The sequence below is a fragment of the Galeopterus variegatus genome, unplaced genomic scaffold (genome assembly GCF_000696425.1).
Source record: "Galeopterus variegatus unplaced genomic scaffold, G_variegatus-3.0.2 Scaffold62, whole genome shotgun sequence".
NCBI classification, from domain to species: domain Eukaryota; kingdom Metazoa; phylum Chordata; class Mammalia; order Dermoptera; family Cynocephalidae; genus Galeopterus; species Galeopterus variegatus.
The window spans coordinates 933,060-953,796 of NW_007726173.1; the positions used below are offsets into that span (position 1 = coordinate 933,060).

The 20,737-nt window shown below is 63.0% G+C and overlaps 1 protein-coding gene across 1 annotated transcript in view; it reads left to right on the forward strand.

The window, feature by feature from the left end:
- KIF26A (kinesin family member 26A) overlaps positions 1-19,277 on the forward strand; it is a 39,506-nt gene extending 20,229 nt beyond the window's left edge. Inside the window, exons 5-15 of the mRNA XM_008576640.1 lie at positions 6,756-6,945; positions 10,957-11,169; positions 11,779-11,872; positions 12,219-12,481; positions 12,586-12,769; positions 12,857-13,019; positions 13,389-13,551; positions 14,187-17,040; positions 17,935-18,140; positions 18,718-18,868; positions 19,096-19,277. Of these exons, the coding sequence (XP_008574862.1) occupies positions 6,756-6,945; positions 10,957-11,169; positions 11,779-11,872; positions 12,219-12,481; positions 12,586-12,769; positions 12,857-13,019; positions 13,389-13,551; positions 14,187-17,040; positions 17,935-18,140; positions 18,718-18,868; positions 19,096-19,277 (4,663 nt within the window). The remainder of the gene's footprint in view (positions 1-6,755; positions 6,946-10,956; positions 11,170-11,778; positions 11,873-12,218; positions 12,482-12,585; positions 12,770-12,856; positions 13,020-13,388; positions 13,552-14,186; positions 17,041-17,934; positions 18,141-18,717; positions 18,869-19,095) is intronic.
- Positions 19,278-20,737: the final 1,460 nt, after the last annotated feature.

Consider the following 20,737-nt stretch of genomic DNA (forward strand, 5'->3'; position numbering starts at 1 on the left):
CCTCCTGGGCCTCATCGGGCCGCAGCTCAGACAAGGACAGTGTGTGGATGGGGGACGAGAGGAGCTTGGCTCCTAGCCTTGGGTGGGGGGCACCGAAGGGACCTTGGCTCCTGGCCCCTGGTGGCCAGAGGGGCATTTCTGGGAGGACCAATGCTCTCGCAGGGCTGAGCAGCTCTCGGCTGAGGGCTGTCCTCCCAGGGCCCCCATGCAAGGATGAGAAGTGTCAAGTGGGGGCTTCTCACCAGGAGGTGGGGAGACATTGCCAAGGAGAGGCTGTGTGACGAGGTGCAGGGACCTGCCTGGGTTGGGGCTTGGTCTCTACCCCTTCCAAGCTGTGCAATCTTGGGCAAGTCACATAACCCCTCTATGCCTCAGTTTCCCCATCTGTCAGATGGGGCTCTTTTTCATGGAGTCACTGTAAGGGGCAGCAAGATAATGTCTCTGAAGCACCGAGAATGGGGCTGGCTTAGAGTGAGGCGGCCCAGCCGTGGACATCCTGTGGCTGCAGAGACAAAGCTTGGCCTTTGGGCCCCTGCAGACAGGGAGCACAGGGGCAGGGATGGGTCCCGGGGGCAGCAGGGGTTGGAGGGAGCGTTCCTGGGCAATGGAGGAGGTAGTGTGAATCAGGGAGGGTGTCCTGGAGGGTCTCCTGCACCCAGACCCCACCTGTCACCTGCCCTCTCCACAGGAGGCTGTGCACATTCCACAGCACTAGCTGGGCTCGTGGTTGGTAGATCCAGAGCCACCAGCAGTATCCCATGTCAGCATGACCATGCCTGATGTCACGTGGGTCCTTGTCCCAGGCCTGGACCTCTGGGTGCTGGGGATTCCTGGGGCCCATGGTTTACTTTCTCTGTGTTCTGAGTGCATGGCCCAAGGTCCTGTAGGCACCACAGACCCTTGGGATGACACCGGTGTGGATGTGGCAGATTAGGCAGAGGCAGCGTCATGAGCAAAGGTGGGGAGGTGGGAGTAGGTGTGTAGGAGCAGAGGTTCTTTTCCCGCACCCCCAGCTGGGGAGAGCAGTCCTCGACCTCAGCCCCTCCCAGCAGACCCGAGGCTGAGCATCGTCCTCCCCTCCTGGTGGTGTGAGGGATGCGGATTACAGGATATAATCTCGGTAATGAGTGGTAATGGCAGGTCCAGCCTCGGGTCACTGTCCCATTAGCAGCCTGGTGCGGGTGCTGATAAGCTTGTCCATGAATCACGCCCGGGCGGCCAGCAAGGAGGGCTCCTTATCAGCGCTGGTCCGGAGGGACCGCGTGGCCTGATTGGGGAGTGACAGGGCATATGATTAGGGCCTTGTCTTGTGCTGGGCTGATGAGCACACCGCTGCTCTGGAGCACAGTGGGGGCCGCTGCACGTGACTGATGTGGCCTCAGCCGCCACCCCAATTAGGCGCTGAGAGCCCGGCTGGGACCCTCTGGGTGGGGGTGAGTGGGGTCCTGCCCCGCCTGCTCTGGAGCCCCTTGTGGGCCAGCCAGCAGTCAGGGTGGCACCTGGGGAAGGGGATGAGAGGGACAGACCTGTGCAGTTGCCGGCTTCTTAACCCTTCTTCCTCCTGATTTAAAGTTCCTCTGCCACAAGGTTTGGTGGCAGCCACGTGGTCACACTATCAGGTTCTTGGTGGGAGGATTTGAAGTGCTGAGACTTTCGGTGAAGAGAGAACAGCCCCAATGGTCCCGAGTTCTGGGGCCTCCCCTCCGCCCTGACGGTGGGCCCCCTGGAGCCTGAGGAGGGTTCCTGTCACTGGGAAGTGCAGGGGTTGTTGGCCTCCATGCTGGCTCGTTAGTGGCCCCAGCCGGCAGGGCGGTGCAGGCTGCCTTTTGTCTCGAAGCTGAAGCTGGAGCCGAGGCTGGTGCTGCTCCTGCCAGGGCTGCCTGCTGACCTTGGGAAGTTACCATAGAAACGAGTGCATTGGGCTGGGGATGGCGGGAGGCAGGTTTCCCAAGGGGCGGGGTGGCGCTGCCGGCTGCCATTACTTCCAGCCTGTTAGACGCCCTGAATCGCAGTGGCTGCCCGAGGGCTCCTGGCAGGTGGCGGGTCATGGGTCAGGTTCAGGGTGGGTGTCCTAGCAGACGATAGTGCTGGCAGGCAGGCCCAGCTCCCCGGTGCCTGATTTGGGCTGCAGTTGGTGGTGGGGGTCTGCTCTGCAGGGCTGCAGCACCCTTGACCATTAGGGGTGAGGTCAAAGACTGAGTCCACTCCCTAGTTTTGTGGGCAGGGGGCTGTGGCTCAGAGTGGGGAAGGGGCTTGCCCAGAGTCCACCAAGAGGGGTCACCTCCTGGACCCCTAAATCTAGATCTTTTGGGAAGACCCACTGGGGGAGGTGTCTCCCTGGCAGGCTCAGGGTAAGGGGTGTGATGGGGTCTCCTTTGAATGCGGGTATACCATACTGCACTCACAGGTCCCCGACGCCTCCCCCCAACCCCCATTGCAGCCTCAGTGGAGCCCCCTGGTGTCTGCCTGGATGCCCGGTCTCCTGGAATCATCAGACTGGCACCCAGCAGAGGTGCAGAACCAGGGTGGGCACTGTCCAGAGGCTCCAGAGAGGGACTCTGGGCAGATAGGACTCTCTGAAAAGGTGTCCCTCACCTGCCTTGTGGCCTACAGGTGGTGTGGAAGGTGCTGGCTGCTGATACCTTGGTCCCTGGCCTTGGGTGCTGGCTGGCTCCTGCTGGGGTCTAGGGTCCCCTTAGCAGCTCTGCAGGATCCAGCTCCTGATGCCTGGTTCCCTGATGGGGCAGATTCTTCAGGTGGCAGCCCCTCTCCCCTGGGGTGGTCCACCAGTCTCACCAAGGCCCAGTTGGGAAGCTCTGGTTGGCTGTTACTGACCCCCTGACATGTTGGAATAGACCCGTGTGTCTCCTCGGGGTAATTACGAGCCTCGCCATCAAGGCCGACTGCCTGTGAGAATATCTTCTTGTTTAGAAGTGATTTCTCTCTGTAAGGAGGCAAGATATTTCCCTTTCTGTTTACATGAATTGATGGCCAGGGCGGCGGAGCGCGGGAGAGGCTCTGGGATTGCAGTCGGATGTCATGGCTCAGAAGGTTATTCCAAGGGCCTGCTCAGCCACCCAGCCACCTACAGGCGTGTCCTGAGCTTCCCCTGTGAGCCAGGCATGGGCTTGGTGAATGTCTGCCCTCGGAGCCCCACCTGGTGGGGACAAAGCCTTGTAAACTGGTGTCCAGAGGCAGGGGGTGGTTCCTGTAGTAGCAGGAAGCACAGGGGCTGGGGGGCCCAGCTCGAGGCATCAGGGCAGGCTTCCTGGAGGAGAGGTCCCCTGAGGATGGGGAGGGCTATGGATGCTGGTGAAGTTCCTGCTTTTCTGAGGCTTCTCTTCAGAGCCAAACTGCTCAGACCTGCCCACACACCCCTTGTAGGTCCCCCCACGGGTCTGCCATTCCCTGACCACACAGTGGCCTTCTGGGCCTGAGCCTGGCACTGGGTCTTCTCTTAGCCTTGGTGAGGCCCAGCATTACCCCCTGTCCCTCATCTCTCACCCCCACTACTCAGAAATGCAAGGAGTCTTGAGGCAGGCCTGGCCCCCAGAACCCCCAAGGCCCATGCCAGCCGAGGCCCAGCAGCCGATTTGGTGTTGACGTGGCTGACGGAAGCTTGTCTTAGTTTCACGAGGGCCTGGATTTCATCAAAGGAGAAAGTGCCCATCCTGGTGCCTCGTTAACGCGGTGACGTGCCTTTGAGTCATGCCTGGTGAGGCCAGCCTGTAAAAGCAGGCACCTGGAGGGCTGGGGCGGGCTGGGGCCGGGCCTGTCGGCTCCCAGCCCCTGAGGGGCCTGATGGGCCAGGGAAGGAGAGGGCGCCTGAGTTAGGTCAGATTGTGGGGTGGAGACACCTCACCAGTCACCATCTGGACTCCCAGGGCTGGTGGCACCTCTTAGGACGCTTGGCCCCGCCTTTGTTCAGGTGGCTCTGGTGTGGCTGAGGTCTGTGCTGAAGACCCCCAGCTCCCTCCACTGGAGAGGCAGAGCTGTCTGTGGCCTCACGTGTGGCTGGCGGGGCAAAGCCCTGGCTTGGTCCTGGCCCTGCAGACCTGAGGCTCCAGCCTCGATCTCACTCCCGCCTCCCCAGCACCTCACCCATCGGTCCTGGGCCCTTCGTGAGGCTTGGGGTGTGGGTGCAGGATGCCCTGCCTCCCACAGCCTCACGTCGGAGCTGGCTGGTACCCTGACCCCACCCAACCTAGGGAGGGGCCTGGGGAAGGCAGGGCAGGAGGAGCAGTGGGTGTTGAGCCGGCGCGGGGAGCGGCGCGCCACGCTGTCTGCTGACCGGTCTGGTTGACATGAGGGCTGAGCTGACACCCTCCAGCAAGGGCTGGTGCCGGCCAGCCCTGTGTGCTGCCCTCTCCTGAAATCTTGGGAACAGGTGTCACTGCAGGTGAGGAGATGAGTCCAGGGTGACTCCTTGTCATTCACAAGGGTCCCAGGGCCTCCCTCCCCCCACAGTGCAGCCCTCCCTGATGGGTCCCAGCCCTGGGGGCAGTGCCAGGCAGGTGGGCTGGGACTGCCCTGTCTGGATCTTGCCTGCCAGATGCTAACATCCACTGAGACAGGCTGTGGCTTCCCCCCACGGGGCAGCTGGTGGAAGCTGCCGTGCAGCCCACGGTGGTGGTCATGGGGGGGCCTAGGATGAGAGGCCCAGGCTGGGGCAGTGATGCTCAGAAAATGCATGCCTGCTCCTGCCTCTGGCTCCGGACAGAGGGATGCAGCCCTGACCATCTCTGGCCCCAAGACCCCTGCCCGAGTCTCCTGGACCCCACGGAGTGTCACAGTGCAGTTTGGGTGCCTCTGCCCCTGCGCTTCCAGAGTTCCCTGCTTATCTCGATTTCTCGCTGTGCAGAGGGACACCGGCACCCGGGTGACAATGCTGGCTTCCATTCTGCCCCTGACTTGCTGTGGGATCTTTGGGCTAACGGGGGATGAGGAACTCCTCCTTGCAGGGCAGTTGTGAGGTTTACATTGCTCAGGCAAGCTGTCGGGTAAATGCTTGCAACTCCCACCTTGTGAGGTCTGAGGGTCTTAGGAGCAGAAGGCCCCAGACCCCTGGGATGCAGATGTCACTGCTGCCACCAGCTGTGGCCAAAAAACTCAAGTTCCTAAGGCCTAGGGGTCCCTGTGCCTTGAGTTGTCAGAGCTCTGCCTGGGCAGCCCTGGAATCAGCTCATGGGACCCTTGCACCCCCCGCCCACCCTGTCTGGGTGCACACAGGCACTGCCTGCCAGGACTCTATTAATGGCTCTGCCATGTGTCATAGATTACTTTTATTTTCCACGATGACACCTCACTAGTAGGAAAGCCATCCCTGGGGTCTCTTAAAAGACAACTCCTATTAAAGACGAGAAGAGTTAAGCAAAGTGCCAGTGGTAGATCTTGCTGCAGCGGGAGGCTGGCGCAGGCTGGGCTGCTGCCCTCGGGTGCAGGCCCTCCACACTGGGATCCTTTTGAGGAGGACAGGATAGACTGGACGGGCCCTGGGGCCTTTGGGAGAAGGGGGGTGGGTGCTTGAGGCTGCAGAAGGGCTATGATGCTGGGGTCAGGTTGGGATGGGAGTGGCCTGGGCGCCTGGTGGGCAGCGTTCACCAAGTCTTTGGCCACCATTTTGTCCTGGCACCCACCCTTCACTGTGGGGTCTCTGGTGTCACCATGCTGGAGGGCGGTGGGGGCCCTATGGGGAGGATGCTGAAGCCACAGGGAAGCTCACCCTGGGGAGCGGATAGGAACAGCACCGTGGGGCCGTGCCCCTGTAGCAGGGTCAGTGTGACCAGAGGCCCGGGGGTGCGGTGGCCTGTGTCACATGTGTGTATGTGTGTGCTTGTATTGTGTGTCTCTGTGTGTGTGCCTGTATTGTGTGTGTGTGTGAGAGTGTGTTGGGGTCCCCCAGGAGTCCACACCAGTGGATACCAAACATGCATCAGAATCCCCTTGAGGATGTGTTAAAACCCAGGTGTCAGTCCTACCTCCAGAGGGTGTGGGGTCTGCAGGAGACTGCATTTCTGCAAGTTCTCTGCGGATGCTGCAGGTGCAGGTCCTCCCAACCTGCTCTGGGGCATGGATGTGAGGTTGCAGGAGGAAGGTCTGTTTATCAGGGGTGAGGGAGCCTCAGGCAGTGGAGCGATGGTGGCCAGGCAGGTAAGGCAGGGGTGGCATCTCAGAACGGCTCCAGGGGCCTTGGTGCACTGGGAGGGGCGAGTACTGACTCCAGCCTGGGGACCGGGGGCCACGGTAATCATGATAGCAGCATTAATTGAGCTCCTGCTGTATGCAGGCACTGTGCTGGGTATCTACAATGCATCAGCTCATCAGGGCCACACACAAGGAACACCAGTGGACACATCATCCCATTTCAGAAATGAGAAACTGAGGCCCAAAGAGACTGCGTCAACATGTGAAGGGCTGACCACAGCCTGGGCAGTTGGGCCGAACAGCTCTCTCTGTCCTGCCCCAATTGTGGCTGCTGGGTTGGGGGTGAAGGGTGATGGTGACAGTCGGTGTGTTCAGTGTGGAGCACAGAGAGGGGTGTGCAGTCTCTGGACCATCTGTCACCTGGCCTGTCCCGTGTGCTGGGCAGAGCCACCAGGGAGGGGATGTGGTCGTGGCCCCAGCCTGAGCCACATTTCTGGATGCATCTCCTGGCAGTGGCCTCTGTGGGGTCTTAGGACAGCTGGGGTGTGGCAGGTGCAGTGACAGGGACAGCTTCTGGTACCCACTAAGTGCCTGCTGCCTCACCTCTCCAGGGCCGCCCAGAAGCTCAGCCTGGCCTCCAAGCGCAAGAAGCCCTGCCCACCGCCGGCCCCTGCCAACCGGGGAACCTCCACCTACCCCACTGACTTCAGCGGGGTCCTGCAGCTGTGGCCACCCCCAGCGCCCCCCTGCCTGCTCAGGGCCGCCTCCAAGGCCAAGGACAACCCCGGCAGCATTGGAAAGGTAGACCCAGTCTCGAGATCAGGGTGGCCCTGGGGTGGGGGAGGCCAGCGGTGTCTGAGAAGGTATGTGGAGGGGGTGCGGGAGATGGAAGGGCTCCCACTTCCTTCTCCCAGGTTGGTCGTGATGGTCAGCAGGGCACAGATGGGGAGACTGAAGCCCACCAGAGCATTTCCTGGCAGGGAACCTGGGAGACTGCTGGGTTGGGGCTGCGGGGAATGGGTGGGAGTCCTGGGGGCCGTGTGTCTCCATGTGGGACGGGACAGACAGCTCATGGACTTTCCTGAGACTATGGTGGGGTCTGATCCAGGTAACCACCTTTCCTGGTCTCCACTGGGACGCTGCCCTGAGGTGGGGAGGGGCAGGGGTGGGACCGCTCAGCTCTCCAGAGTCACTGTGTCTAGGTAGATCTCATCATAGCCCACCATGGGAAAAGCAGGATATGGGGTGGGCTGATTCACCTGCCTTGTTTCAGGTGGGGAAACTGAGGCCTGCTGGGTGACTGGACAGGCCATCTTTGGCCCCTGGCTCCCCTGGAACTCTGTGGGTTGCAGCTGCACCCTCTGTGAGGCTCTGAGAAATAGCTGCACCGCCAGCTCGGGTGGGGACAGGTGGCCCTCTGTGCTGGCTGAAGGGATGGAACCACTGCCACACGGCTGTGGGGGTGATGATTGGACCACACCCTGAGTATGCACTCTGGGTGCTGTTCTCTGACCCTCTGCCTGCTCTGTGGCTGGCCTCTCCTGGGTTCCTGAGTGCAGTGGGGCTGAGGTGACTTCCCCCCGCCCAGCGCACCCTGGCCGGGTGGTCAGCCAGGCACTGCCCAGTGCCTCCAGCCCTGCAGAGGAAGGGGCCCCACAGGCACAGGCCATTGGCTCCTGCTCCCCTGGGCCCCACCCCACAGCACTTATTTCAGTGGCTTGAAGCCCCCCAACCCCCACCAGCTCCTTCCCCTGGAGCAGCCGTGCCAGTGGCTTCCTCATGGCCTGACCTGGTGGTAGCTGCTGGTCCAGGGCAGCAGTGCGTCCCTAGGGAGGGTCGATTCCAGGAGTGGCTGTTGAAGGGGACAGGGGGCCCTGGTTGGCTTGTAGGGTGGGGTGGGGGCAGATGGGGGTGGACTCTACAGCTCTTACCAGCCTTGTGGTCATAGCTGTCTGGGCGGTTGGCTGGCACATCCAGAGGGTATGACCAGGCCCTGGGGAGTGTGGGGTTTCTTTTGTGAACTTCCTGACTCCGGGTCCCTGTCCCAGCCTGCCCCACTAGTGTGTAGATCTGAACAAGTCGCCTTCCGCTCTCGGTCCCTGGTCACGACTCCTGCGGTGGGTGGGGGTGTTGGTTGGCTGTCTTTGGGTCCTCCTGACATGGACATTCTGTGCATCAGCGACTCCAAGTCAGAGTAGGTCTGTGTCCTGGAGCGGCCGATTCCTGTCCTGTCTCCCCAGCCCTGCTGCTGCCTGGCAAGGTTGAGAGACTAGCCCCAGCACCTGCCTGTCTTGGGATGTCTGCTGGGGTGACAGTGGCCCTGCCTATCCCCATGCCCGGAAACGCTGGGGGACAAAGGGAAGACAAAGTCTGCTGCCCCCAGTACCTGCACTGTCTCCTCTCCACGCTCAGTCCCACGCCCGACCCCACTCCCGCCCCCGACAGGGCATCAGCAGACAGGGTGGGGCGGGGGCCGAGGAGAGGGCGAGCGGCTCCTTTGTGAGGTCGGAACTGCCCTGGTTCTTCCTGGGGCCGTGTTACTTCGGGGCCAGCAGGCTCCACCATTTTGGGTCGGGGGGAGGCTCCTCTCTTCTCTCTGTGGCAGACACACCCTCGCCCCGTGCCAGGACCGCCCAGCACTTCCCTAGAGACAAGGAGCCCTTGGCCACTGCCTGCTACCCCCACCCCCTCCCGGGCGCCCTGTACGTTATTAGCACTAATGTCACATAGTCAGAAATGCCGCCTGAAAGACGTTTAATATCGTCGCAGAAAAGAAGTTAGATTACATGCAATTTCTGACATTAATGTGCTACTTAAGATAATTCATCATATTGTGGTATTAAAAAAGACATCCCTTTCTCGCTGGGTGCCGAGTGGTGCGCCCCTCCCCCTCGTCCGCCTGGGCCACCTCTTGGGAGCTGGAAGCCCTTTTTTATGTAAAATGTGTTTTTCCCATACCCGGCAGCTATTCAGCGGGGCTTTGTAGTATCTGAACGTTCGGGGGAGAGTCTTGGTGTGCTTGTCTTCGGCAGAGACCCTGTCATTTCCCTGCAGTAATGACAGGGTTCTCTCAGCAGACAATGGGACGGGGCAGTACGGGGCAGGCTGGACGGCTGATGCCCCCACTCTGGCCTGCTCTGTCTGCTCCCCGGGGAGGTGGTGACCGCCCTCCCTGCCTGGCTGTGCGTCTGGACACAGGGATTAATGTCGCTGCTTGAGAGGGCGGCCATCACACAGCGAGAGCCGAATTGTCGGCTTCCCCAGGCCGCTCCTTCCCGCTAGGAATTCTCTCAAATCTGCAGAACTCATTTGGCTCCTGAAGTGGCGAGGAGTTCACGCTGGAAAAGAATTGCCAAAAATTACCGGAAAGTGCACATTTTCGTCTGCTTTGCAGCGGCGCTTGGAAATGAAATAGTTTTGTTCATGTCGTCAGGGACTAAAAGAATCGATTCTCGCCTAATGCAGCCCAGGTTCTGAGAGGGGCGATAGGGAAGTGTTTCTGCACGCGCTCCCCCAGGACGGGCGCTCCGGGCCACACGGCGGCTTGGGGACCCGTCTGCCACGTGCCAGAGGCGAGGAGATGGCGCCTGGGTGAACTGCCCAGGGTGAACCAATTTTGCGGGCGTTGTGTATCTGTCACTTACCATTAAATCCATGAAAAATATTGGCTCTGAAATGAGTCTCGGGTAATTTGATTTTCACTGTGGTGGAGAAATCAGAGATTTCATCAGAGAGTGGACGGTGTGTCCAACAGAAAACAGAGCCCCTAATTCAGGGGGCTCATGTGTCAATAGCGCCTGTGAGTCAGATCCCGCCCAAGCCCCCTGGGGTGCTGCAGAGATGCTCCTGTCTGGGGTGTCCGTTCTCTGCCCAGGTTTGGGGGTGTCTTCAGTGTCGCTTGCTCTGGGCTGAGCTGGCTGTTTCCTCGGAGGGTGCGGGGGCTGCTGGTTCGGGTTCTCCCAGAGGCCGGCGCATGCATGGGGGCATGTTTTTGCGGCCTGTTTTGTGCCCAGGCCCACCCTTGTCCCGCCCACTCCTCTGTCCCCTGCTCCCCCCATCTCAGCCCCACCCTCAGTCTCCCCAGCCCCCACCGAGGGCTGGAGAGGCCAGAGGATTTCAGCATTCACATCTTTTCTCCAGTGGGCTCTCATTTTATTTCCCTTCCCAGGTTGTCATTCTAATGGGATTTCCTCTGGCTTTCTGTTGACCCGAGTTCTGCTCATTCATGGGATTTTGAGTTTGGCTTCCGGAGCTGGCTCTGTGTCCTCCCGTGGGGCATCACCGGACCTCAGGCCCTCCACCTGGGTGCACTGGTGCACCCTCAGTCCCACAGACCTCCCGCCACCTCCCTGGGGAGGACACTGCAGGGCTCTGAAGGACTTTGGCCTGGGGCTGCTGGGTGCTGGGGGGAGGGGCTCCCAGGAGCTGTGCACCTCCCTCCTGTCTTAGCCTGGAGTGAACTGCTTTGGGGGACCTGAGCGTCCCTCCGCTCACGGAGGCCTCTAGAGCCTGCTGCCCCCAGTTCCCTGTGTCCGGCTCTGTGCCCCACCTCCCCATTCTGGGCTGATGGCTGCGCACCCTGCCCGCCTCGCCTCTCCCTGGGCTTCACTTTCTCCCTGCCCCGCTGACTTCATGCGAGATCCGCTCGGGCCCGGAGCGGGGGCGCGGGCAGCACATTCCTGCGGTGTGGGATGCCCGTGCCGAGGCCCGGGCCGCTGTCTGGACTCGCGCGGGGCCCCTCCTGCCCTGTCATTAGCGGCCAGCTGGGCGGTGGGCGGCTGCTCAGACGCCTGCACCCGCCCTCCTCCCCAGGTGAAGGTCATGCTGCGGATCTGGCCGGCTCAGGGGGCCCAACGCTCGGCCGAGTCCACGTCCTTCCTGAAGGTGGACCCTCGGAAGAAGCAGGTGACCCTGTACGATCCGGCTGCCGGGCCTCCAGGCAGCACAGGCCTCCGGCGCGCTGCCACCGCTACAGTCCCTAAGATGTTCGCCTTCGACGCCGTCTTCCCCCAGGACTCTGAGCAGGTACTGCCTTAGGTGGACCTCCTGGGGACCTGGGGGGCTGCACCGCTGGCTCAGGATGATGGGGTCATTCTCTGTGTGGAGTGAGGGGAGAGGAGCAGAGAATGGGGCCCGGCTGGCCCAGCGCCTGCTGAGTCCACCTCATCGGCCTTTCTGGTCAGTGCCCTTGTGGGGTCTCCACTCAGTTCCTGTCCCGGTTCTACTGACCGAGTCCCCAGGGAAATACTCACTGGTTTTTTGGAGCTCATCCTCCTTGGCAGCTTTCTGTGTTTTACGCTGGATGTCGGGACACCCGCTGATCCCTCATATGCACTATATGCCGTGTGACCACATGTGTGTCTCTGAGCGCATCGTGGTCTGTCCTGGGCGGGGCCCACATTGGCAGTGGGACTTCTGTGTTTTATGGAATATGCATGTATGTGCATGTGTCTGGCCAGTGCATCCTGTGTGTGCTGCATGCATTCTGTGTCCTGTTCTTGCGTGTTCGTGCTTTCTGCATGCACGTGGGAGAGCTGTCTTTGATGTCCTGTGTGTGCCAGTGCAGACACCCTGTGGGCTGACTGCCAGGCCTTGGCCCTGGCACCTGCCTGATTCTCTGTGCCCCTCCCCCAGGCTGAAGTCTGCTCAGGGGCCGTGGCTGATGTGCTCCAGTCTGTGGTCAGTGGGGCTGATGGCTGCATTTTCTCCTTCGGCCACATGAGCCTTGGTAAGCCCCCCCCAGATGAATTCTGTTCACCGCCCACCAGCCCACCACTATTATCGTTGCTGCAGTCGCTGGGCCTGGCTCTGGGTCAGGGAGGAAGATGCTTCTCTGTATGGGCAAAGGTTGGGCAGTGGGGTGAGGGGCTCATGGGAAGGAAGCCAAAGCCCTGCAGAGCTAGAAGGCAGAGGCCCTGGAATGCATCAGAGGAGGTCCCTGAGGTCTCAGTGGCCCCAAGTTGGCCCTGACGACTCTGGGCAGGGCTGGAGAGTCGGTTCCTGGGTCTGGCTCAGCTCTGAGGGCTTGTCTTGTGGGGTGTGGGGTGGGCCCTGACCGACTGCGTGGCCCTCAGGCAAATCATACACCATGATTGGGAAGGACAGCTCGCCCCAGAGCCTGGGCGTTGTGCCCTGCGCCATCTCCTGGCTCTTCAGGCTTATCGATGAGCGCAAGGAGAGGATGGGCACCCGCTTCTCCGTCCGTGTCTCGGCCGTGGAGGTGTGTGGCCGGGACCAGAACCTGCGAGACCTGCTGGCTGAGGTGGCTTCTGGCAGCCTCCAGGATGCGCAGTCCCCGGGCGTGTACCTGCGGGAGGACCCCGCGTGTGGGACGCAGGTGTGTCAACACCACCATCTCCCCACCCCCAGGGGGCAGAGGGCAGAGGGTGTGGGGGCCGCACTGGCCCTGAGTCCCTAACGTCACCCGTGCCTGCCCCGCAGCTCCAGAACCAGAGCGAGCTGCGCGCGCCCACAGCGGAGAAAGCAGCCTTCTACCTGGACGCGGCCCTGGCTGCCCGCAGCACCGGCCGTGTGGGCTGCAGTGAGGACGCGAGGCGCAGCTCGCACATGCTCTTCACGCTGCACGTCTACCAGTACCGCATGGAGAAGTGTGGCAAGGGAGGAAGTAGGTGCTGCGCCACCGGCCCACGGGGTGGGGGCGGTGCCCTGGCTGTACCCTCCCCTGCCCTCATGCCCGGCCCTGCCATTTCAGTGTCCGGAGGCCGCAGCCGCCTGCACCTCATTGACCTGGGCAGCTGCGAGGCGGCACCTGGCAGAGGCGGGGAGGCCGCAGGGGGACCCCTGTGTCTGTCCCTATCGGCCCTGGGCAGTGTGATCTTGGCCCTGGTCAATGGAGCCAAGCACGTGCCTTACAGGTGAGTGTGGGCACCTGGTGGGGACTGGCCGGGGTGGCCACTAGGGAGCCGGCCAAGTTCATGTCTGGTGTGTCCAGTGCTTCTGTGGGTCCCTGAACCCCTCAGTCCTTAGCTCCTCCAACGTCTGATGGGTCTTACTGCCCAGGGGCTGCCTTGGCCCCTGTGTCAGGCTGGTGGTGGACTCTGGAGCCCAGGGTGCACGGACAGAGGCAGGGGCCAGACCAGACCCTGGGGCTCCAGGAACAGTCCCTGGTCTGGCAAGAAGCCCATCTCCCTGCCTCTAGCCTGTTGCCCACCCCTGGCCCAGCCTCCCAGCCTGGTGGTCCCTCCTTAGACCCTTGGCCTCTGAGCCCCTTCCTTGGCCTGCAGGGACCACAGGCTCACCATGCTGCTGCGGGAGTCCCTGGCCACCAGCAGCTGCCGCACCACCATGATCGCCCACGTCTCAGATGCTCCAGCCCACCATGCTGAGACGCTCAGCACTGTGCAGCTCGCCGCCCGCATCCACCGCCTGCGCAGGAAGAAGGCCAAGGTGGGTTCTGCTCTTGCCCGCCATTCCCATCCTGAGGGTCCCCAGGCTCCTGAGTCCTCTGCAGGCCCTTGCTGGGCATGGTGGGGGGAGGGGGCAGCGGGCGGATGTCCTGGGCATCCTGGGATCACGGGGCTGCACCCACGTGGCCCTGCCTCGAAGGAGTGGGTGGCTGAGCCCAAGGCAGAATCGGAACTGCTTGCAGTGGGGCTTGTGGTCACCTGGTCCCTCCTCCAGCCAGCCATGGGGTGCTTGGGAGAGCCACACCGACTCAGCAGGGGACTTCCTGGGCACCCCTCACTGGGTCCAGAGGGTGGCGTTTGGGGTGTGCTGGAGTGAGACAGCCCCGGGCACGTGTTTTCACGTCTTTCTGAGTGTCTCTTTCCTTCCCTGTGATGTGGCTAATGCTGTCTTCCGTCCTAAGTCTCTAAGAAGAGTCGTCTGTGTTCTTTGCCTAAGACTTTTAGTTCCCAGAATTTGGCAGGACTTGGTGGGCGGATGTCGCCATTGTTTTTCAGCACAGGGACCACAGCGTTAAGCTGTTGGGGAGGGTCCAGGGAAACAGGAGGTGCAGTGGGAGTAGGACCGGTGCAGGGGAGGTGCGGCCGCTCACGTGGGCCTGCCCTGCCGCCCCCCAGTACGCGTCCAGCTCCTCCGGCGGGGAGAGCTCCTGCGAGGAGGGCCGGGCCCGCCGTAGCCCGCATCTGCGACCCTTCCACCCGCGCACTGTGGCCCTGGACCCCGACGGCCCAGCTCCCGGCCTGTCCGGCGACCCAGACTACTCGTCTAGCAGCGAGCAGTCCTGCGACACGGTCATCTACGTGGGGCCTGGCGGGGCGGCGCTGTCAGACCATGAGCTCACAGACAACGAGGGCCCACCTGACTTCGTGCCCATCATCCCCGCCCTGAGCCGCCGCCGGCCCTCCCAGGGCGCACGTGACGCTGACCACTTCCGCTGCAGCACCTTTGCAGAGCTGCAGGAGCGGCTGGAGTGCATCGATGGCAGTGAGGGCTCCTCGGGACTCCCGGGTGCCACCAAGGGAGCCCAGGCCAGCCCCGCCCGAGGCAGCAGGAAGTTCTCGCCGCCAGAGGCTGCGTCCTCCAGGAGGGCTATGGGCTCCCCGATGGCTGCCAGCACTCCTCGGGGCAGCCCTGGCCCAGACACCTACCAGGGTGTCCCTGAGCCCTCCAAGGCTGGCACCTGGGGTGACCAGACAGAGGATGGCAGCACCCAGTCTGAACTGTCTGCCCTGGACAAGGCCACAGAGGGCAGAGGCAGGAGGCCGCTGCCTAGCCCGGCTCCTCCACCTCCTCAGCAGCTAGAAGCTCACAGAGCCCCAGAGGAGCTTGGGGGAGGGGGCGCCGACAGCGTGGTACGGACACCCCCTGTGGGCATGAGCGGCCAGGCTGGCCAGTCCCCGCTGCTCCCAGATGTCACCTGCCCCCACCCATCTGCTCATGGCTGCCATCTGGAGCGAGGCCTGCTGACCACCACGGTGACCCTGCAGCAGCCTGTGGAGCTAAACGGCGAGGACGAGCTGGTGTTCACAGTGGTGGAGGAGCTGTCCCTGGGTGGGCTTGCCAGCGCCGGGCGTCCCACCAGCCTGGCCAGCTTCAGCAGTGATTGCTCCCTGCAGGCGCTGGCCTCGGGCTCAAGGCCCGTCAGCATCATCAGCAGCATCAACGATGAGTTTGATGCCTACACCTCGCAGGGGCCTGAGGGCCTGGGTGGCTCCTCCGTCAGCTCCTGGCTCAGTGAGGGCAGTGTCTGTAGTGCTGACAGCTGTGGCCCCCCGTCCCGGCCCCCCTTCAGCCCTGACTCCCTGGCGGGGCCCGATCCCCCAGGACCCCCAGCCCTGGACAGCTCCCTGGAGGACGGCAGCCTTGGGTTCTCAGAGCAGGGCAGACCTGACAGTCCCAGCCCAGCTGCAGCCCTGACCCGACCTGGCAGGCAGCCCCAGGCTGGGGCCCTGCGGGGGACAGCCCCAGCACAGACCATCCACTCCAGCCTGCCCCGGAAACCCAGGACTACCTCGGCGGCCAGTCGCACAGGCTGTGCCTGTCCAGGCCAGAGTCTGCAGGGTGCTAGAGCCCTGTTTGAGGACCCGTGGCTGCTGCGGGCAGAGGAACGTGATGTGCTCCAGGCGGCCTCTGCCTGCAGGGTCCCCAGCCCAACCCTGGGCTCCCCCCGGCTGCCTGAGGCCCAGGCGATACCGGCTTGTGCACAGAGGGTGGTGGACGGCTGTGAGGTGGCATCCAGGGTGGCCCACAGACCAGAGGCTGTGGCCCGGATCCCACCCCTGCGGAGGGGCGCCACCACGCTGGGCGTGACCACTCCCACTGTGTCCTGTGGAGACAACCCGCCTGAGGCAGCAGCCTGCTCCAGCAGCCTGAAGGCCTCCCCGAACAGCAAGAACAGTGTGGCTCCCAAGGGGAGCTTCTTTCTGAGGCCCAGTGGGGTGGCCCCTCCAGCCCCACCTGTGCGAAAGTCCAGCTTGGAGCACAAGAACAGCCCAGGCCTGGCCGCTACCCAGGCCGTGGGCCTGACCCGGGCCGGGGCTGCTGCTGTCTTCCGAGGGGAGGGGGAGGCCAGGCCCAGCAGCCGGGCTGACCACTCTGTTCCTAGGGCCACATCCAGTCTGAAGGCCCGGGCCTGCAAAGTGGAGGCTGCACACCGTCCTGCTGGCCATGCGTCTCTGGAGCGCTATGAGGGCCTGGCGCATGGCAGCGGCAAGATCAGGGAGGCTCCTGGGCGGCCGGCCCGGGCTGTGCCCAGATTGGGTGTGCCACCTGCCAGCCCCACGCCCGGGTCAGCTCCTGCTTGTAGGGGAAGCCCGGCCAAGGGTGTGGGAGTCCCCAAGCCCCCAGCTGGTGGGGCAAAGGGCCGTAGTCTTGCAGCCAGCGGGTCGCGGGCTCTGGGTGCTTCGGTGAAGCCGCTGGCTCCTGTGGCGGGCAGGACCCCAGGTGGCCCTGTGATGGGTCCCAGGGCAGCCCCACGGGCTGGGCCTGGCATTGGGGTCAAGGCCGGCCGGGGCACCATCATGGGCACCAAGCAGGCACTCCGGGCTGCCCACAGCCGCGTTAATGAGCTGGTGGCCAGTGGAGCCCCCGGCAGAGGCGGCCCCTCGTGGGGCTCAGCCGACTCGGACAGTGGCAATGACAGTGGTGTGAACGTAGGCGAGGAGCGGCCACCCATGGGCCCAGCCCTGCCCTCGCCCTACAGCAAGGTGACGGCGCCACGGCGGCCCCAGCGCTACAGCAGCGGCCACGGCAGTGACAACAGTAGCGTGCTGAGCGGAGAGCTCCCGCCGGCGATGGGTCGCACCGCTCTGTTCTATCATAGTGGTGGCAGCAGTGGCTACGAGAGCATGATACGCGACAGCGAGGCCACCGGCAGCGCCTCCTCCGCCCCCGACTCCACCAGCGAGAGTGGGGCCGCCTCTCCGGGTGCCCGCTCCCGCAGCCTCAAGTCCCCCAAGAAGAGGGCCACAGGTGGGTGGTGGCGCCGTGGGCACAGCCCTTCACAGTTGGAGACGCTTGGCAGATGGGCACAACCTTCACAGGTCCCCAACACACACGGCCCTCAACGGTTCACAAATGTGCCTGGGGCTTTTCAGCATGTCGATGTGTGTGGCCCTCTGCAGTTTATAAGTATGTCTGGTGTGTGCCCTTCTCTGATCCCTACACTACCCCAGAGGCTGGTCCTCATCCCTGGCAGAGCAGGCTGGCAGGGGCAGCCCTGCGTGGTTGTCCTGCTGGGGCACTGGGGAGCCAGGAGAGGACTTGGGTTTGGGGTTCCAGGCCCAGTATTCTCCCTGGTCGGTGCCTAGTTGTTTGACAGCCCCCACCAGGGGTGCCCTGGGGGGCAGAGCCACTGAGGCCAAGGCAAGGGTGGGATAGCAGAAGGCCCAGGTAGGGTAGGAGGTGCCAGCGCGGGCCTGCAGCCTGGCTCAAGAGTCTGGGCTGCCCCCTGTCCTGGGGCAATGGAGCAGGGAGGGTAATGAGTTAGAGAGCAGCGTGGCCAGCAGGGCGTCGGAGGGCTCCCTCTGGGGGATGGCTGACCATGCTGGTGTGGCTTCAGGTGAGAGGTGGCCAGAGGGGCTGGTGCAGGCATGGCCTTAGGGGACTGAGAGCCCTGGAGGTCAGGGGTGTTGTTTCCGAGGCAGGAGTGGCTATGTCTGATTGTTGTGGGGGGTGAGAGGCAGCACCCCCTGGGCAGTGGACGAACCCCCTGCCTGTTTGCTCACAGGGCCTGCCTGACCCAACTGGGGCGTGGTGGCCAAAGTCCTGGCTGGCACCAAGCTGAGCACTTCTGGATTGGGCCCACATGCTCTCCTGGTCAGGACCCTGGCCTGGCTCCTCCCAGCTCCCTGCTCTGTGTTCCAGGTCTGCAGCGGCGGCGGCTGATCCCGGCCCCGCTGCCCGATGCTGCTGTCCTGGGCCGCAAGCCCAGCCTCCCCGGGCAGTGGGTGGACCTGCCTCCCCCGCTGGCCGGCTCACTGAAGGAGCCCTTCGAGATCAAGGTGTACGAGATCGACGACGTGCAGCGTCTGCAGAGGCACCGCCCGCCCCTGCGCGAGGGTGCGGCTGAGGTCAGGGCCTGCAGTGGGCTGGGGCTGGACACTGTGAGCCAGGGGCAGGAGGCTTGGCTCTGTGCTGGCAGAATAGGCCATCTGATTGGGGCTTCCAGGCCCATGGGGGTGCAGTGGGCAACCCCCCCGACCTCACTTTTCCTCTGTCCACAGCCCTCCCAGGATGTGGAGAAGGTAGGAACCAGCCCTGCCCAGCCCCAAGCCTCTGTTGTTCCCCATTGCACCCCTTGGGCAGAGGATGGGTGGCTAGAGGAGGTCCTGAGGCCACTGCTGCTGTCCCCTGGCATTCTACCCAGTGGGGGGGTCCCAGAGCCATATTTCCACTCTTCCCTGGGCCCGGCCCCCTGACAGGCACTGTGTGCTGCCCCAGGAGCACCCGGTGTGGGCCCACCTCTGAGTCCTACCCCTGCCCACCTTGGAGGGCCCACTGTGTGCCCGCCCAGGCCCGGCAGGGGGTGGGGGGTCACATGACCAAGGCCGGGGTTCTGGGGGTTCCTGGAGAGAGGGTCATGGCCCACCCCATGGGTGCCCATGTCCTCCACGCCTGAGCCCACCCTGCCCATCTTCTGCTGCCCAGGGCCCGGTGTGCGTGAGTGCGAAGCTGCGGCTGGCAGAGCGCAGGCAGCAGCGGCTGCGGGAGGTGCAGGCCAGGCATGACCGCCTGTGCGAGGAGCTGGCTGAGACCCAGGGCCGGCTGATGGTGGAGCCCGGCCGCTGGCTGGAGCAGTGTGAGTGCCACCCCGCCCCACCGCTGCCCTGCTCTCCCCGCCTGCAAGCCAGCCGCCCCACTGAGCCCCTGGTGTGCTGTGTAACACGTGGCGGGACCCTCTGCCTCGAGGGAGCTGGGAGGGGAGAGTCAGCCGGACCGAGATGCCTTTTCTGGGGCCTTCGGAGAGCCAGGCTGCTGTCCCTGCCCGGGGCCTGACCCCCGTGTCTGCTGTCCCTCCCTCCCCAGTTGAGGTGGACCCGGAACTGGAGCCCGAGTCCGCCGAGTACCTGGCAGCGCTGGAGCGAGCCACGGCCGCTCTGGAGCAGTGCGTGAACCTGTGCAAGGCCCACGTCATGATGGTCACCTGCTTTGACATCAGTGTCACCACCACCACCACCATCTCGGGGCCACAGGAGGTGGACGTCTGAGGCCGGGCTCCAGATATAGGGGAGGGGTAGCGCAGGGGGCATGAGGACGGGACGTGGGATGGATCGAGGATGTGGAGGGGGTTGGAGGAGGAAGACGCAGAGGGGTTCTGTGCAGGACGGGGGTCTCAGAGCAGGCGGGCGTGGGGGAGGGGGCCGGCCACACGGCGGGCGGGCGAGGGTGCAGGGGAGACTGGAAGACTGTCGCCACCCAGACAGCAAGTGCCTTTATCCTTGACTTGGACTTTTCTCCTTTTTGCGTTTGGTGCTAGGGACTCAAGACACCAGCAGTGCTCGGGCCGAGGCTCGGGAGGCGGCTGCGACCGTCTGGCCCGGGCCAGAGCCCGTTGTTTGTATCCAATCTCGCCTTCTGTACAGCCGAGCAGTTTTGTGTAGCAGGACAGACCTGTGCTCACGGGGCTCGTCCTTAGGGTTCAGGGTGATTTTTCTTTTGCAGGGTTTCCTCTCGGCAGAGCCTGCGGTCTGTGTGTAGTTCGCAGCACAGATCTGTGCCAGCCAGGTCTTCTGGGTGGGGATGGCCGACCTCGAGTCCCCTCCCTTCCCGGAGGACCTGCTCTGTCCCGAGGACCCCACAGGCAGTGAGCAAGGCCTGAGCCACGGGCACATGATGCCTTCTTCCACGGCAGGAATTCTTACCAAAACCACAAGCAAAAAACAAAACAAACCATCACCAACGTCAACAAAGATGTGGGGATAGGGTTTTGTAAAGGTTCTGTTAGGTTCATATTTTTCTATCATTTTGCCTATAAATGCAGAATTTGCAGTAGGAATTTGGAGACAAATGATCTATGTTTTTATGATTTTCTACAGAAGGTGTCCCTCAGGCCAGGCTCTCTCCAGCTCTTTTGGGGGAGGGGCACCCTGGACAGGGTGGGGGGCCCTTGGGAGGCGCTTCTTGCCAAATGCCGATGAGGGGTGAGCCTGCCGGCGTACGTGACGTCCCCTGCATGACAGGTTCATGTTTTCTGACCATTGTGCATTTTGTAGGGTGTCCGAGCCTTTGTACAAACATGTAGATAATGTCTTGCTGCAACTTTTATTTGTGAATAAAACATGCGTTGATTGCTCACGTGGCTCCCAAGTTCTCTGGGCGGCCCCGGACCCCTCACCACCCAGGGGTGCTGCCCTCTGCAGTTCCCTGGAGTAGGGGGGCAGTGGGCACTGGAGGAATGCATCTGTGGGATCTAAGGTCTTCAGGGAGCTGTGCCAGGGACTCACCTCTGCCCACAGCCCCTGCAGGACCACCATGCAGGCGAGGGAACCATTCCTCTCTGAGTCCCCCAAGACACCTCTTGCCTCTGCCCAGATCTTGGGGTCCCCAGGCAGGGAGCCAGGTGAGGGGCTAGGCTGGCAGGAAATAGCCTTTGCTGGTGGGCTTCTGGTACCCTCCCTACTTGGTCATGTCATCTGGGGAAATCAGGGCAAGGGTGACAGTCACCCCT